Source organism: Nerophis lumbriciformis, linkage group LG08, assembly GCF_033978685.3.
Source record: "Nerophis lumbriciformis linkage group LG08, RoL_Nlum_v2.1, whole genome shotgun sequence".
Taxonomy (NCBI): domain Eukaryota; kingdom Metazoa; phylum Chordata; class Actinopteri; order Syngnathiformes; family Syngnathidae; genus Nerophis; species Nerophis lumbriciformis.
This window is the reverse complement of record NC_084555.2, coordinates 38,825,297-38,842,818: the sequence shown is the minus strand read 5'-3', so window position 1 is coordinate 38,842,818 and position 17,522 is coordinate 38,825,297. Positions and strand designations below refer to the sequence as shown.

Below are 17,522 nucleotides of genomic sequence, written 5' to 3'. Positions count from 1 at the left end.
TTCTGGCAAATAAACCACATGTGCTGGTATTTAAACCCCAAAGCTTGATCCAAAAAGTTTTATCGACTTGAAATGTATCACACAGCTAAATGCGCTATACCAAACCACTGTAACTTTAGGGTGTTTAGCCATATCAACACCTTTCAAAAGGTCCGACATAGATCGAATCTTACGAAAACCAAAGCAATTTTTTCACTAAGAAATAATACACATTTGAAAGAGAATACTTTTAGTTTTACATGTTATAAACAATGCAAAATAAATGTAAATGACGAATTAAATGGATAAATGAACATTCAACATCCCTTTTAACATTAATGAAGACTCTTGTTGGCAATGGCGGGGAAGAGGCGGAAAGAGCCACACGCATGCTAACTTTGTTCTTTGCAATGAATTCTTTCTTGAATTCAATATTGTTTCTCGCCTTCTTTATCAATCCTGCAACTTTTTTTTGGTTTATTTTGCAAGTTATACTCTGGCGATAATTTTGGTTTAAAACAAATCCTAAGAATATTGGAGCGTATTTTTTGCTCCTATAAAAAATTTAAGAAATCTGTATTACATGTATGCTAGAATGTCATTCAAAACATTTTGAACACAAGCACTAGAGCTCCCACTAACGAAATGTACAGTCATGTTAACAAATGTGTTTTTTTAATTACAAGGCAGATATTCTTTTAGTTTTCATCTGTGATATTCCGTTGTTTTTGGTGTCTAATTCTCAACATCTCACTCAATAAAAAATGGATGATTGGTGTGAATAATCTAAGGACATTAAGGGGATTTAAGCAACGTCTTTCTTCCATCACTTCCTTCAGCCCTGTCAGCAGCCTCACTCCAAGCTCAGGCATGTCAGAGGACCTGGACCATGAGGAGGTCCAGCTTGCCCTGCAAGATGCAAAGGTGGCCGCCCGCAATAAGATACGTTCACGCTTCCACAGCAGCAGTGACCTCATCCACCGCCTCTTTGTTTGTATATCAGGTAATGTCCTGCGCCTGTTCTGATGTGTATCACCCTTGTTGACATGTGTTATGTGATTCAGGCGTTGCTGATCAGCTGCAGACCAACTACGCCAGCGACCTACGCAGCATCCTCAAAACGCTGTTTGAGGTCATGGCGACCAAGTGTGAGCAGGGAGACAATGGTAACCAAAAGAAAGGTGGGGATCAAAAAGGGGGGGGGGGGGTGATCAATTATTTAAGCACAGCTCGGTTTTAAGTCTGTTTTTCCACTGACACCCAGCAGTTCCTGTTGTGCGAAGTGCTGTACTTGAAGACTGTGCCCTCTGTCAGGAGACCATTTCCTCATCAGAATTGGCAGCCAAGGCCCGGGAAGGACACTTTGAAGGTCAGCATGCCCACAAAGACGCAAACTTTACATTACAAACACCAAATGTAAGAAAAATCTCATCTGTGGCATCTTTTTTTAAATTATGAGTTTTTATGATGTCACAAAGGAAAAACCTCCTTCCCCTGTTATTTCTACTGATCCACTCCTAGCTATATAAGTCCGCCCCATGTATATAGCCCCCACTTCACAGAGAAAAGCTTTGTTTTAAGAAGAAAAAATGCAGGCTTTGCTACACATCTTAACATCAAGCCTGTTGCACTATCAAATATTTGTCAGTAATTTTTGCTCAGGAGCGCATTTAGTGAGGGCGCCAAGCCTCATTGTGATAACTGTTTGATTATGGCAATGCAAAATTGATTTTCGAATGATGTTCTAACATGTTCTTTAAAGTGAGAATAATATGTCATCTCACTCTTGTGGCACTCATGCAGTCGTTTTTGAAGTTTGGAGTTCCCCAAAAAACAGCTAGCAATATGATCCAGCCCCATGTATACAGCCACCACATCACGAAAGACAGTTTTGAAAAATAAATAAAAAAATCAGGCTTTGCTACCCATCTTAAAAGCAACCCTGAATACCATTGTGCTAAATGTTTGTTTACTGTGCTATAAATGTTTGTTGTTAACTATGCTAAATGTTTGTTGTTAACTATGCTAAAGTGACTTTTGAATTATGTTCTAGCAGTAATATGTGTATGTAGAACCTGTTTATGTGCACCAAAAGTAAGAAATCCATAATCTCCCTCATTTGTTTGCTCTACTTTTGAGCGTAGAGGTGCTAAAGCGGTCGCTTTTGAAGATCTGACTTTTTCACTTCAATCCCCAATGATACCGCCTCCAACCTGCCCCTAGCTAGTTGAGCCCGCCATGCTGTGCATATATGCTCACCACTTTGGAGGACAGCCTTGTAAAAAGGCAGGCTTCACTGCACATCTTAAAAATCAAGCTAAAACACATTAGCCTGTTTGTGAAGTTGTCAAGGCTCATTGTGGTGTTGCCTGTGTGTAGACCCTCCGGACTGGGTTCCAGATGAAGTGTGCAGCTTCTGTATCGCCTGCAAAGCTCCTTTCACCGTCATCCGCCGGAAGCATCACTGCAGGAGCTGTGGGAAAGTATGATCAACACACAAGTGAATACCGTTAGTATGTGTTGATCAAACATATGCCTGACATACGTTGCGTGTCATCCTCTCAGATCTTTTGCTCTCGCTGTTCCTCCAACTCGGCTCCATTGCCACGTTATGGCCAGATGAAGCCTGTGAGGGTGTGCACACACTGCTACATGTTTCACGTCACACCTTTCTACAGTGACAAGGCCACTATTTGATGCCCTGTCATTACTGAAAGCACAGCAAAGAAGATGTAAAGATGGCAAAACATCGATGTCAGCGTGCCTGCAAGGATAGTCATCAAAATGGACGTCGGGGCAGAAAGCAAGCAACGGTCTTACCAGTTTCTGCCTTCTAGTGTTGGAATGTTAACCATATTGTTGGCTCGGTATGCACATGTGATTCACACACTGACAGTGGAGGTGTAAAAGACAGGACGAGGATGCAATCATAGACTTTGAACTGGGATTTTGCAGCACAACCTTAGAACAGGTCCACCTTTACAAATACAAATGAAAGGACTTCCTATTCTTCAGCGAGCTTCCTACATTTGTGCCAGAGCTCCCACGGGACTCGGATTAGTCAAAAGAATGTAAGTCTTAACAACTATGTAAATAAGGATCATTCTGTTAATAACCACACTACAATGTCTACTACAGCTGCTTTTTACACAGGAACTGGTCAGCAATCCTCTCCAGCAGTCCAGTCGCAAAATGATTATAGATTGCTTTTCTATTGAGATTTTTGCCATGCTTTTCATGGCGATGAATGTTAATTGTGTATCACTTCTTGAAATGGGTCAAGACTCCCAACACAACGGTTTGCCTTTTTTATGGGCTGCGCCCATTGCTGTTAGGTGCACTATGGTATGTTGGCCACATGGGTGCTCCTCTGCACTGTCATCACTGTCTGGTTTGTGAGGTCCTCTCGGGGAGAGTTGATCTCTCATCAACACCCATCAGATATGAGTTTGACCCAGAGGCCGTCTTCCCAGGTGCTGGCCTTCAGACTACTTAATGCTCCTTGTTTTTTTTCCTCTCCTGATAGTGCAATATTGTGTTTACTAAACATTTAGTATAAACAACCATTTCTTGTCTAAAATGGTTGTAAGCCATTTCATAAGCTACCAATGTTTACGCTAAATTGAACTGCTTTGAGCTAGACATCCTTTATTCCCTTTGCAATGACAAACTCACGCACACCATCTATCTCCTAATATTATATTACGTTGGGTACATTAAGAGTGGGCATCTTGTCATTCTGCTGTGACTCAAAGCAGCTTCTCAGGCATTACATAATCAGGAACACTCTGTCTTACTGTCCACAAAATAGAAACTCACTTTGAAAAGGTATGTTTTTTTTTCTTTCATAAAGAATCAAAATGACATACGGCGCTATATCACTTTTATGTATATTCACAGGGAATCATGAAGTAATTTAATGCCGGGCTGGTATCCTACTATTTCAGAGCTTGGTCCTATTTTATAAGATGACACTACATGTCCATGATGAAGCTGTGTACAATTTTGAACAAAATTATGTTGTTTAGTTTTAAATGCAATGTAAAATGAATTAAATGACTTTTCTGGTTAAAAGTGTTGATCGATCATCTACAAGCGATTTGGTTAGTAATTGATAGAAATGTTGAGTGTCAAAGGGAAGCAACCACAACAAGTCGACAATTGTTCACATAAAACCTTAATAATAAATAATTATAAATGTATAATAAATAAATTATTATAAATTATTATAAATAATAATTTTATAGTGTGAGCTATACTGGGAAGCAATCTTTTCCAGACAGCCATGCTTTGAATAAGCAAATGTTAAGTCCTATGAATGTATGGTAATGGAGAACTGCATCCTCTTGTAAAATAAACCCAAACTGTTTTTATAGTAGGCTACACTTATTTACACATTTATCACCACTCTAATCATTAAGTTTATGTACATTTATTTTTACACATGAGAGGCAGTTATGTACAAACCCCGTTTCCATATGAGTTGGGAAATTGTGTTAGATGTAAATATAAACGGAATACAATGATTTGCAAATCCTTTTCAAGCCATATTCAGTTGAATGTACTACAAGACAACATATTTGATGTTCAAACTCATAAAACTTTTTTTTTTTGCAAATAATTAACTTAGAATTTCATGGCTGCAACACGTGCCAAAGTAGTTGGGAAAGGGCATGTTCACCACTGTGTTACATCACTTTCCTTTAACAACACTCAAACGATTGGGAACTGAGGAAACTAATTGTTGAAGCTTTGAATGTGGAATTATTTCCCATTCTTGTTTTATGTAGAGCTTCAGTCGTTCAACATTTCGGGGTCTCCGCTGTCGTATTTTACGCTTCATAATGCGCCACACATTTTTGATGGGAGACAGGTCTGAACTGCAGGCGAGCCAGGAAAGTACCCGCACTCTTTTTTTTTTACGAAGCCACGCTGTTGTAACACGTGCTGAATGTGGCTTGGCATTGTCTTGCTGAAATAAGCAGAGGCGTCCATGAAAAAGACGGCGCTTAGATGGCAGCATATGTTGTTCCAAAACCTGTATGTACCTTTCAGCATTAATGGTGCCATCACAGATGTGTAAGTTACCCATGCCTTGGGCACTAATGCACCCCCATACCATCACAGATGCTGGTTTTTCAACTTTGCGTCGATAACAGTCTGGATGGTTCGGTTCCCCTTTGGTCCGGATGACACGATGTCGAATATTTCCAAAAACAATTTGAAATGTGGACTCGTCAGACCACAGAACACTTTTCCACTTTGCATCAGTGCAATGGCTTTCGCTTTGCATGGTAGAGCTTTAACTTGCACTTACAGATGTAGCGACAAACTGTATTTAGTGACAGTGGTTTTCTGAAGTGTTCCTGAGCCCATGTGGTGATATCCTTTAGAGATTGATGTCGGTTTTTGATACAGTGCCGTCTGAGGGATCGAAGGTCACGGTCATTCAATGTTGGTTTACGGCCATGCTGCTTACGTGCAGTGATTTCTCCAGATTCTCTGAACCTTTTGATGATATTATGGATCGTAGATGTTGAAATCCCTAAATTTCTTGCAATTGCACTTAGAGAAACGTTGTTCTTAAACTGTTGACTATTTGCTCACGCAGTTGTGGACAAAGGGGTGTACCTCGCCCCATCCTTTCTTGTGAAAGACTGGGCATTTTTTGGGAAGCTGTTTTTATACCCAATCATGGCACCCACCTGTTCCCAATTAGCCTGCACACCTGTGGGATGTTCCAAATAAGTGTTTGATGAGTATTCCTCAACTTTATCAGTATTTATTGCCACCTTTCCCAACTTCTTTGTCACGTGTTGCTGGCATCAAATTCTAAAGTTAATGATTATTTACAAAAAAAAAATGTTTATCAGTTTGAACATCAAATATGTTGTCTTTGTAGCATATTCAACTGAATATGGGATGAAAATGATTTGCAAATCATTGTATTCCGTTTATATTTACATCTAACACAATTTTCCAACTCATATGGAAACGGGGTTTGTATAAATGTTTCTAGCAATAGAAGTACTTCATTGTAAACATGTCGTATTTCACCACTAGATGGCAGCACTATTATAGTATATTTTGGTACTCTACAATAGGCTACATTTTCTATGCTATTTTACCTGAAGTGCATATTCTATTACACTATTCACTGTTTTTATTTTGTAAGTAATCTCAATGCAAGGCTCTGACATGCTTTAAAAAATTTATTTTTCCAATTGGCTAATAATTATAGATTACAATGACTTTGGCAAAGTGGGACCAGCCCTCAAAGAACATAAAAAGGTTGGGGCCTCCCCTAATTTCCCATCCATCCATTTTCTACCGCTTGTCCTTTTCAGGGTCGCGAGGGTGCTGGAGACTATCTCAGCTGCACTCGGGCGGAAGGTGGCCACCTCATCACAGGGCCAACACAGATAGACAGCATTCACACTCACATTCACACACTAGGGCCCATTTAGTGTTGCCAATCAACCTATCCCCAGGTGCATGTCTTTGGAGGTTACTCACTGAAAAACTGATTTTATGCAGCGTATTCTGTGACGTTTTCCGCTCATCCCAGATTCTGTTTATTCTCTCAACACGAGAATCTCTTTTGCCTTTAAATATATTGGAATTTGTTTCTTTATTTTTCTCAAGCTGCTGCAAATTTTCTAAAGTCTTCTTAACGGATGCCAGCTAATATGGCTGTTGGTTCCTAAGAGTTACATTTGAAAAGCACTTTTTTATTTTTATTTTGCAGTACTGATTTAAACTGAACTCACGAGCCAGAATTATTTCACTCAATTACTAAACCCTACTTTAGAATGTAAACACTAATCCAACCAGCATAATATTATTTTAAATTCCCCATTTTTTATTTTCCTTACATTGTCCAGGTTTTAGTTGATGGTTTCACTTTCTACCATCTAAACATTATCGCAGTGTTTTCATGTTCACTTTCTCACTGTTATCTACACTTTTCTATTTAGTAAACACTAATTCAGTGTTTTTCAACCACTGTGCCGCGAGATACAGTCTGGTGTGCCGTGAGAGATTATGTAATTTCACCTAATTGGGTTAAAAAATATGTTTTGCCAACCAGTAATTATAGTCTGCAAATAATGTGCCGTTGTTGAGTGTCTGTGCTGTCTAGAGCTCGGCAGAGTAACCGTGTAATACTCTTCCATATCAGTAGGTAGCAGCAGGTAGCTAATTGCTTTGTAGATGTCGGGAACATGGTTTGTCGTGATCACAATATGCGGGAGGCGTCTTGCAGGTAAAAAGGTGTCCAATGCTTAAACCAAAAATAAACAAAAGGGAAGTGCCCCTAAGAAAAGGCATTTAAGCTTAGGGAAGGCTGTGCAGAACGAAACTAAAACTGAACTGGCTGCAAAGTAAACAAAACACAAAATGCTGGACGACAGCAAAGACTTACAGTGTGTGGAGCAAAGACGGCATCCACAGAGTACATCCGTACATGACATGACAATCAACAATGTCCCCACAAAGAAGGATAGCGTCCGCACAACTTAAATAGTCTTGATTGCTAAAACAAAGCAGGTGCGGGGAAAAGCGTTCAAGGAAGACATGAAACTGCTACAGGAAAATCCCAACAAAACAGGAAAAGCCACCAAAATAGGAGCGCAAGACAAGAACTAAAACACGACACACAGGAGAACACCAAAAAAACTCAATGATGTGACAGTACACCTACTTTGAGACAAGAGCTATAGTGATGCATGGTTGGTTATGGTTTAAATTCATGTCCAACAATTGCGAGAACGACTTTTTATTGTCAATATCGGCTGCTGAGTTTCATTTTTTTATGTTTTCTGCTGGTGGTGTGCCTCCGGATTTTTTCAATGACAAAAATGTGCCTTGGCTCAGAAAAGGTTGAAAAACACTGCACTAATTCAACCGGCATATTAGAATTATTTTTAAGTTTATTGCCTATAGTTTTTTTCATTACATATTGTCCAAGTTGGGCAGCACGGGGGAACAGGGGTTAGTGCATGTGCCTCACAATACGAAGGTCCTGAGTAGTCCTGGGTTCAATCCCGGGTTTGGGATCTTTCTGTGTGGAGTTTGCATGTTCTCCCCGTGACTGCGTGGGTTCCCTCCGGGTACTCCGGCTTCCTCCCACCTCTAAAAACATGCACCTGGGGATAGGTTGATTGGCAACACTAAATGGTCCCTAGTGTGTGAATGTGAGTATGAATGTTGTCTGTCTATCTGTGTTGGCCCTGCGATGAGGTGGCGACTTGTCCAGGGTGTACACCGCCTTCCGCCCGATTGTAGCTGAGATAGGCTCCAGCATCCCCCGCGACCCCAAAAGGGACAAGCGGTAGAAAATGGATGGATGGATGGATATTGTCCATGTTTTACTTGATATTTTTATTTTCTACCGTTAAAACAATATCACAGTACGTTCATGTTCACTTTCTCGCTATTATCTATTGTCTAGTTGTCTAAACTTCATCCACTGAAAATCCAAGTATAAAGGGAGCAATTTTTGTGATTTTGAAAAAAAAAAAAAAAAAACTCATACAGGCTATGTATTTAAAGACAAACTCTTCAAAATGTGCCTTTTTGCTATATGGTCCCAATGTTCTGCACTTTGGCCCCCCTGGGTCTACTACACTGTATCTACTGTGCGAGCCAAAGGGTTAATAACTGCGCTGTCTCTGATTGGTCGCCTCCCTCCGCGCGCACACGCTCAGCGGCGAGCCTGCGCATGGCACGAGTCACTTGTTGGTCTTCGCGGCTGAAAGAACGCTGGACTAATTTTCTTGTTGTTGCTGACACATTTCTGCTTCATTCCGTCGTTTACATTTGGCTTTTGTGTCAAAAAGAAGGTTTACTGGACGCAAAGGTTTGAAAAGGGCCCAGGAAGTGTCACTTTTGATTCATGGACTCAACACGGACTTCAGCGACTGTCAGGAGGCGAGCTTGACTTCATTCAGTCAACATTCAGGTTTGTCATCAACATTCATTTGTTTTTTATTTAAAACGTTGTCTATTTGTAACAATGTTAATTCTGAGTTGTAAAACTAAATCACACTATGCTACCTCACATCACATCAACATCTCACCACCTTCAGCCACAATTCACCCACATTATAACAACTTTACATTATTGTGGTGATTATTTTTTAAATATAATAAGATCATTTTTCAAAATCATTTAAAATATACTGAGCCTCTCAATGTCCCTGGACTACAGTTTGGATTCAACCCAGAGAACAGAGAGAAAGAATGAAAGAAGGCAGTGAGATAGAAAATGTACATTAACTGTGTGTCCAGTATAATGATGATGTTTTTGAACAGGAATCATTTTGTACTTTTTTTTACAAAAGCTTACAGCTAATTTTAATCTGTGTATCGTGTGATGTTTTATCCAAATTTTCTCTTTTATTTTTGTATGTCTTTTATTATGTAGCAGTTTGAGATTTAATGTCAATTAAAAAAGTGCATTATAAATAAAAGTTAACTTTAGTATTACTCTAGGGTACTTTTGAAGACGTTTACACACCCCGTAATATTTTCCATTTGCAGTTTCATATTGCGTCTATGTGTCTTTCAGATTCAGCAAGCCTAAAGTTGTATCTGGACCCGCTATGGGAGTCCTCAGCATTGTGTTGTTCGTCTTGGAGGCTGTGGTGCTGCTGGAGTGTGCACGAGGTGAGACTTTCATGGTGAACTTTCTTTTCTTATTGTGATGGTTGAACTTCACATTCATGGCTCATTAGAACTCGAGCTCCAGTGGAGAAAGTAGTCTCAGTTAATGTTTTCACACAGAGAAGTAAGAGACGGAAAAGTAAGTTAAAAAAACCTAAAAGCAGCCCAAAATCAACACGGGGATGGGGAATGAGAGAAGGGCGAGCCTTGTGTGTGTGTGTGTGTGTGTGTGTGTGTGTGTGTGTGTGTGTGTGTGTGTGTGTGTGTGTGTGTGTGTGTGTGTGTGTGTGTGTGTGTGTGTGTGTGTGTGTGTGTGTGTGTGTGTGTGTGTGTGTGTGTGTGTGTGTGTGTGTGTGTGTGTGTGTGTGTGTGCGCGCACATTCTCCAGAGCTAAACCAAACAAACATCATCCATCAGCTTCCCAGGGTGTAAGAACACAAGTCTGTGTAAGGAGTCCAGCTCTCCTGCAGCTTGCTGGCCGCGAACGGTCTCACATCAAGCGTGTGTGTGTGTGTGTGTGTGTGTGTGTGTGTGTGTGTGTGTGTGTGTGTGTGTGTGTGTGTGTGTGTGTGTGTGTGTGTGTGTGTGTGTGTGTGTGTGTGCGTGTGCGTGTGCGTGTGTGTGCGCGCGCGCGCGCTTGACCAGGACATGACCACAATTCGGTTTACTGTGCCAAGGTCAATGTGTCGCTTGATGTACACAACATGCTTGTAACAAGTCTCTTAATAATTAAATGCCACGAGTCAAAGGTCAATGCAAAAATTTGATAATAGATCCCTTATATAGCAAAATTGCCTTTTAATGATGTCATATATGTCTTGATCCGATATTGATATCGGATGTCGGTCCAATATCAGCAAAAAAAGTATCCCATGACATCGGCTTGCTTTTAAAATCTCAAATCCAAGCTCCGGTAAAACAGTCCTGCAGTGTGTAAATTTGTGCAAAGCTGGACAGCAAGGTGATATATACTGTGAATGTCCTCCAATAATCACACAAGTTGGATTTTTTTTTGTATTTTAGGGAAGTCATTTACAAAAGGTAAACATCCATCCATCCATCCATCCATTTTCTACCGCTTATTCCCTTCGGGGTCGCTGGAGCCTATCTCAGCTACAATGGGGCGGAAGGCGGTGTACACCCTGGACAAGTCGCCCCCTCATCGCAGGGCCAACACAGATAGACAGACAACATTCACACTCACATTCACACACTAGGGCCAATTTAGTGTTGCCAATCAACCTATCCCCAGGTACATGTCTTTGGAGGTGGGAGGAAGCCGGAGTACCCGGAGGGAACCCACGCAGTCACGGGGAGAACATGCAAACTCCACACAGAAAGATCCCGAGGCCGGGATTGAACTCACGACTACTCAGGACCTTCGTATTGTGAGGCAGACGCACTAACCCCTCTGCCACCGTGCTGCCCTACTACTAAGAGCTAGCGGCCACACTATATCTAAGCACACAATATCACACAAGATTGACATATATAATAAGTGTCCTTAGTTAAACAATATTGCTATCTGAAACAGCAAATTTGTCAATATGAACAAGTATCAAATAATTGTAGTGTGATATTACTTACACATACAAAGTCTCCAAGGCAGAAGCGTATTAGAAAGTATCCAGTAACAAACGTGTCCGCATTATTAATTTTTCATTTCAATTTTTTTTTTAAGGAATTATTGTGACCACTAGGCGCCTCCAAAAACAAATTAAATCTCCACTTCAAAAGGATAAATCTGTCAGTCTTATACGGTTAATGTTTTTCATACTTACCATTGTTATTTGAGTAATTTCACTTGATCAAACCATTTCTAACATTCCACACTACAAAATAAAAGTATGTACTATGAGTCGCGCTGATATCGTATTGGACTAATATCGGTATTCGCCAATGCTCCAATATCAATATCGTATCAGAAGCAAAAAAGTTGTATCGCGACACCCGTAGTTATAACTGTAATACAGTTCATGAACCCAAAAAGTGAACAAAGTCTATCATCTTCGTCACTTATTTGCTCCACTTTTTAGAGAAAAGGCGCTCAAACAGTAGCTTTTGAAATTTATTTTTTTCTATTAACTCCTCCTTTCTAATGCACATGATACATCGCCACCCACCTGCTCTTAACATGAACGTACCCCATGTATACGCCAACCACTTTATGGAGGACAGCTTTTTAACAAAGCCAGTTTCCTTACACATCTTAAAACAATTGCTGTACCTCTGCCAACTCTCCATCAGTCAGCTGCAGGCGTGAAAGCTCTAAATTTGATAATTTAGTTTTTTCTTCAGCGGTTAGGCTAATCTAACATTGCTGTTAAAAGCTGACTGTGATATTATATGCTAGTGCTGTTAATTTGTGTGTCCATTTCTCCCACTCCTTAATGTTACCTTTTTGTGTGTGATATCTGGCCTCTCTTATGTTGACCAAGTGCAATTACAGACTTACAGTGTACAGTAGTACTACGGTTTTCTTATTACGTCTCGGTTATTGTACGGTCAAACATTGCTTGTAACAAACGTCAGTTTGCCTGTGCTTCATTCAACAAAATCAAGTCCCCAAACAAAGAATCCAACATGTTGCCTTCGATGACTCCTTTTCTGTTTTTTTTAGTCTGACTGCAAAATAACAAACAATGGGGTCAAATAAAGTACACATTGACAACACTTTAATAAAGAAGGTGAGAAAAACTATTGAATTCAAGAAAGAAATCAAAGCACAGTCTGAAGGTGGCACCCTCCTCTTCTCGCTTCTCCCGCCATGCTCATCGCCGTCATGTTAAATGTTATTTTTATTCATATAATTGCTCATTTATTTGTATTTCACATTGTTTTCTGCATGAATATGTGTGTTAATATTTTTGGGTGTCTAGGACTAATTTATTTGATTTGATTTATTTTTGATTGGAAAAATGTATTCTGTTTTCTATCAATTGGGTCTTTGATTTCGACCTTTTGGAACAGATTACTGACAAAAACTGAGGTACCACTGTATATATAAAAAGCTAATAAAATGCATACAGTAGCGTTTCCTAACTTGAGACAAGCGTGGACTCGTCCTTGAATGAGATCGGCTGATATCAATACCAATACCGATGGCACATATTAACTGTAATTTTTTTATTTTAATATTATCAACACAATATTACTTGTTTGTTTGCCGTAATGGAGGTGATTATTATTGGCTTAGAGAAGCGGCTCCACACTGTATATGGAGACACATAATTAGCTGCTAGCCACTTGTAAACCTGGAGACTAAATAAATATCGGCAAAAGGGGATCGGCATTAAAAGTTATTATTTTGACGAAAATCGCCTAATACTGATCGTTAGCTGATCGACCGGCACATCCCTACTTCGCAGCTAATTAACAAAAAACTGCTAAATACCAGCACCAAGGCTAGATTTGGGACAACACACTTCCAATAAACACATTGTGGACCTCTAAGAGGAAAACTGTTTAAAAACATATAATATGGGAGCTCTGAAGTAAGACATATCAGCCATTCCTGACATGTCCAGTATGTACAATACCTGCATGTGGCGACAGGGATGTAGGAAAGGGGGCAAGGCGAGCGGGGGCGTGTTGGTTTTGGGAGGGAGATTAAATCTGTTGGTGTTCAGACAATGCCTCATTCACAGCGTGGCGGCCATGCTTTCACGGCACGACTACACCAAGAGTAAACAAGTCGTGAAAGCTAAATAAGATTAGAGAGGCAATTTTGTGTGTTTACAGATGAACAGATGGGATTCCAAGCGGCCTCCACCGGATGAATCTTTACTTTGGTCCTGTGTCAGACAAAAGGAAGAGCATAAAAAGAAAACCTGTTTTTCATCATTTCCCTGTCAAACTTGGTCTTGCAGATGTGTTGACAGACATGTATTTGGCAGACACCCCTGGATGATGTAGAATGATCATCTGCAAGCAGAGCAGATACAAGTTCCTGCGGCTGTGATACAGTGAGCAGCGCGTTACAGTCCAACTACAACAGCTTAGCTCTGACATCATTTGAAATACAGCCTGCAGGCTCAGACTCAAACCCGCTTTTTGCAGTGAGGCGTCGCGCAGAGAGGCTGTAAAATGGCCCCTGTTAAATTTAACAATGCATGATGACATTTGTGACAAATGTAAATTCAATTATGTAGGCCAGAGTCCCTCCTCTTCACAGACCTCCTCCTCGTCCTTTGACTTGTGTGTGGAAACTGTAAAACAATATTGGACGTGTCGCTTTCCTGCTGTTTGCAAAACAATGCAGCCCAAAAGGACGCTGTAAGTTTCAGCAAAGCATTTTAAGCCTGTTGCTGTCAATCATCAGGCGACATCTGATCCCACACACCCCCTGTCCTTGTGGCACACAAGCATATGGACACCCCCCGCCCCCAACACCCCCACCTCCTTTCTACTATGGAAATACTTAAAAAAACCAAAGCATTGCTCCACCATAGGAACCCTTGCACTTCCTCCTGTCTAATGCTTGCGCCACCCCAGCACCCCTCCCCAAGAGGAGGTGCCCAGTGATGTGTCCCAGCACAGTCTCTAATGTGGTGAAAGGCCCGGGACCACTGCAGCTTGACATGTACTACCAGGGACTATTTCCTGTACCTTGTCACCAGGGTTCTAAGCAAGCCAAGCAATTATCCAAGAAAATTATGTCGATTGTGTGGCATAGAATTTGGATTCATGGTATGTTGAAGCAGTTGATGCATTACTTAAATGCAACCAGCAGAGGTGCTGTTGATTCAGTCCCAGCTAAACGAGTATTTGTGAAATCAATTAATCTATTGATTAATCCGTAAATTTAATTTCTGTTTTTTTAGTTTGGTGGTGCAACAAATTTTTCGAATGAATTTCACAAAAATACAACAATTTTATTGTATGTAGAAACTTTAAATTCATGTTGTTTGGTCGGTGATACAAAATGAAATTATTTACAGACCCGTTTTACTTAATCCGGTATCCTGGAGAATCGCCATTGATGCCTTTTAAGGGCTCATGCATTAGTGAGTTACTGAGAAAAGTAATTTCTAATTTTCAGTTTACAGAACACTTTAAAAGGCTCATTTTCTATCTATGGTACCATCTCAGGGTGTTCTGATCCAGGTTTTATCCTGCCAATTCTGATAACGATCATTCATGAGTGAGATCAGCGAATATGATCACGTGTTAACTGTAAATTTTAATATTTATTTATGGTGAAAGATATTGACTATTTGATCTACAAAGGAACCATAAACTCACTCTACTTTTTGGAAAATGAACTAGTAGTGATACTGACACTGTGGTCATGTCCTGTTTTGTGTATATTCTTCTTTTTAGTTTAGTGTTCTGTTCAGTTTTCAGTGCTTCTTTCCTCCTTTTGTTTACCTTTCTTGTTGCTAGGTGCACTGAGTGGACTCACCGGCCTCTTGTTGTTGATTAGGACACACCTGCTGCCAATCACAGTCACGCCCCTTTTTTATACCCCTCTTGCTACTCTGTAGTCGTGGGATCAATGTTCGCCTTTGGTGACGGTTTGTGTTCTTATTTGCTTTATGTGACAACTTTATGTTCTAGACTTGTTTTTTTAATATTTTTAATGCATTCTAAATATTAAATAAATGTGATCAAATGTCTGCTTACAATGGAGCCTATGGCAGCCGCTCTATTCTCCATATAAAGCCCTTAAAAAAACATCCAAACACCTCCATTAGGGTTTTATATACAAACCCCGTTTCCATAGGAGTTGGGAAATTGTGTTAGATGTAAATATAAACGGAATACAATAATTTGTAAATCATTTTCAACCCATATTCAGTTGAATATGCTACAAAGACAACATATTTGATGTTCAAACTGATAAAAAAATTTTTTTTGCAAATAATCATTAACTTTAGAATTTGGTGCCAGCAACACGTGACAAAGAAGTTGGGAAAAGTCGCAATAAATACTGATAAAGTTGAGGAATGCTCATCAAACACTTATTTGGAACATCCCACAGGTGAACAGGCTAATTGGGAACAGGTGGGTGCCATGGTTGGGTATAAAAGTAGATTCCATGAAATGCTCAGTCTTTCACAAACAAGGATGGGGCGAGGGTCACCACTTTGTCAACAAATGCGTGAGCAAATTGTTGAACAGTTTAAGAAAAACCTTTCTCAACCAGCTATTGCAAGGAATTCAGGGATTTCACCATCTACGGTTCGTAATATCATCAAAGGGTTCAGAGAATCTGGAGAAATCACTGCACGTAAGCAGCTAAGCCCGTGACCTTCGATCCCTCAGGCTGTACTGCATCAACAAGCGACATCCGTGTGTAAAGGATATCACCACATGGGCTCAGGAACACTTCAGAAACCCACTGTCAGTAACTACAGTTGGTTGCTACATCTGTAAGTGCAAGTTAAAACTCTCCTATGCAAGGCGAAAACCGTTTATCAACAACACCCAGAAACGCCGTCGGCTTCGCTGGGCCTGAGCTCATTTAAGATGGACTGATACAAAGTGGAAAAGTGTTCTGTGGTCTGACGAGTCCACATTTCAAATTGTTTTTGTAAACTGTGGACATCCTGTCCTCCGGACCAAAGAGGAAAAGAACCATCCGGATTGTTATAGGTGCAAAGTTGAAAAGCCAGCATGTGTGATGGTATGGGGTTGTATTAGTGCCCAAGACATGGGTAACTTATACATCTGTGAAGGCGCCATTAATGCTGAAAGGTACATACAGGTTTTGGAGCAACATATATTGCCATCCAAGCAATGTTACCATGGGCACCCCTGCTTATTTCAGCAAGACAATGCCAAGCCACTTGTTACATCAATGTGGCTTCATAGTAAAATAGTGCGGGTACTAGACTGGCCTGCCTGTAGTCCAGACCTGTCTCCCATTGAAAATGTGTGGCGCATTATGAAGCCTAAAATATTACAACGGAGACCCCCGGACTGTTGAACAACTTAAGCTGTACATCAAGCAAGAATGGGAAAGAATTCCACCTGAGAAGCTTAAAAAATGTGTCTCCTCAGTTCCCAAACGTTTACTGAGTGTTGTTAAAAGAAAAGGCCATGTAACAGTGGTGAACATGCCCTTTCCCAACTACTTTGGCACGTGTTGCAGCCATGAAATTCTAAGTTAATTATTATTTGCAATAAAAAAATAAAGTTTATGAGTTTGAACATCAAATATCAACTGAATATGGGTTGAAAATGATTTGCAAATCATTGTATTCCGTTTATATTTACGTCTAACACAATTTACCAACTCATATGGAAACGGGGTTTGTATATGATGTAAATGTATGTGTAATGTAGTAACAAGCACATTTATAATAACATTTAATATTGAAGTATTTTGGTCATTTTAAGCATACGCGGTGTATTAATTTCATAAACGCATCACAACGTTCATTTTTTTTAAAAGCATCACTGATTACTGCCCACTGCAGACATCATGAAAGCCAACAAACATATTAAAACATCACTTAGTGTACAATGTCTGCTGTCATTAGGATGCCAACTGCTAGGATGTTTATATATTCCTGTTTAGATGGAGAATGACTCATAATCCTTAAGAACAAAAGGGGGGTAAATCCAAGCGTCTCTTCGTGTTGTTCTCGCCATTTCCGGGTCCTAATTAACTCACTTGTCGGAATACATCCTCAGCCTTCTTCTATTCAGTTGAAAGACATGATTTTTGATCTAGAATAAACTTACAGGGATCAAGGAAGAAAGGAAACACCTCACCAGTGGATCATGTCAAAATTGCACACAACTTGTGATCAAGGCGCCACTATAAGTAGTTTGTGTGTCTGCGTTAGCGCTTGTAATAACAATATCACTAATAAATACTTGGTTAATATTGAAGTCACAAAATGTAAATGGAGTATTGTTGTTGTTTT

At 40.1% G+C, this 17,522-nt stretch overlaps 2 protein-coding genes across 10 annotated transcripts in view; both read left to right on the top strand.

Moving 5' to 3' along the window:
- zfyve28 (zinc finger, FYVE domain containing 28) overlaps positions 1-4,085 on the top strand; it is a 79,280-nt gene extending 75,195 nt beyond the window's left edge. For 4 of the 8 annotated variants that reach the window (XM_061968889.2, XM_061968884.2, XM_061968892.2 and 1 more), the window contains 5 exons: positions 819-982; positions 1,044-1,160; positions 1,244-1,348; positions 2,359-2,462; positions 2,545-4,082. In XM_061968889.2, the coding sequence (XP_061824873.2) occupies positions 819-982; positions 1,044-1,160; positions 1,244-1,348; positions 2,359-2,462; positions 2,545-2,676 (622 nt within the window). In that variant the 3' untranslated portion in view covers positions 2,677-4,082. Of the gene's footprint in view, positions 1-818; positions 983-1,043; positions 1,161-1,243; positions 1,349-2,358; positions 2,463-2,544 lie in introns of all 8 variants that reach the window. The other 4 variants (XM_061968888.2, XM_061968887.2, XM_061968886.2 and 1 more) reach the window with 4 other exon arrangements.
- Positions 4,086-8,684: 4,599 nt separating this feature from the next.
- LOC133611772 (fibroblast growth factor receptor-like 1) overlaps positions 8,685-17,522 on the top strand; it is a 99,147-nt gene continuing 90,309 nt past the window's right edge. For both annotated transcript variants that reach the window (XR_009816034.2, XM_061968897.2), the window contains exons 1-2: positions 8,685-8,941; positions 9,551-9,648. Coding sequence is in view for 1 of the 2 variants with exons in the window: in XM_061968897.2 (XP_061824881.1) it covers positions 9,585-9,648 (64 nt within the window). In the remaining variant the exon portion in view is untranslated. The remainder of the gene's footprint in view (positions 8,942-9,550; positions 9,649-17,522) is intronic.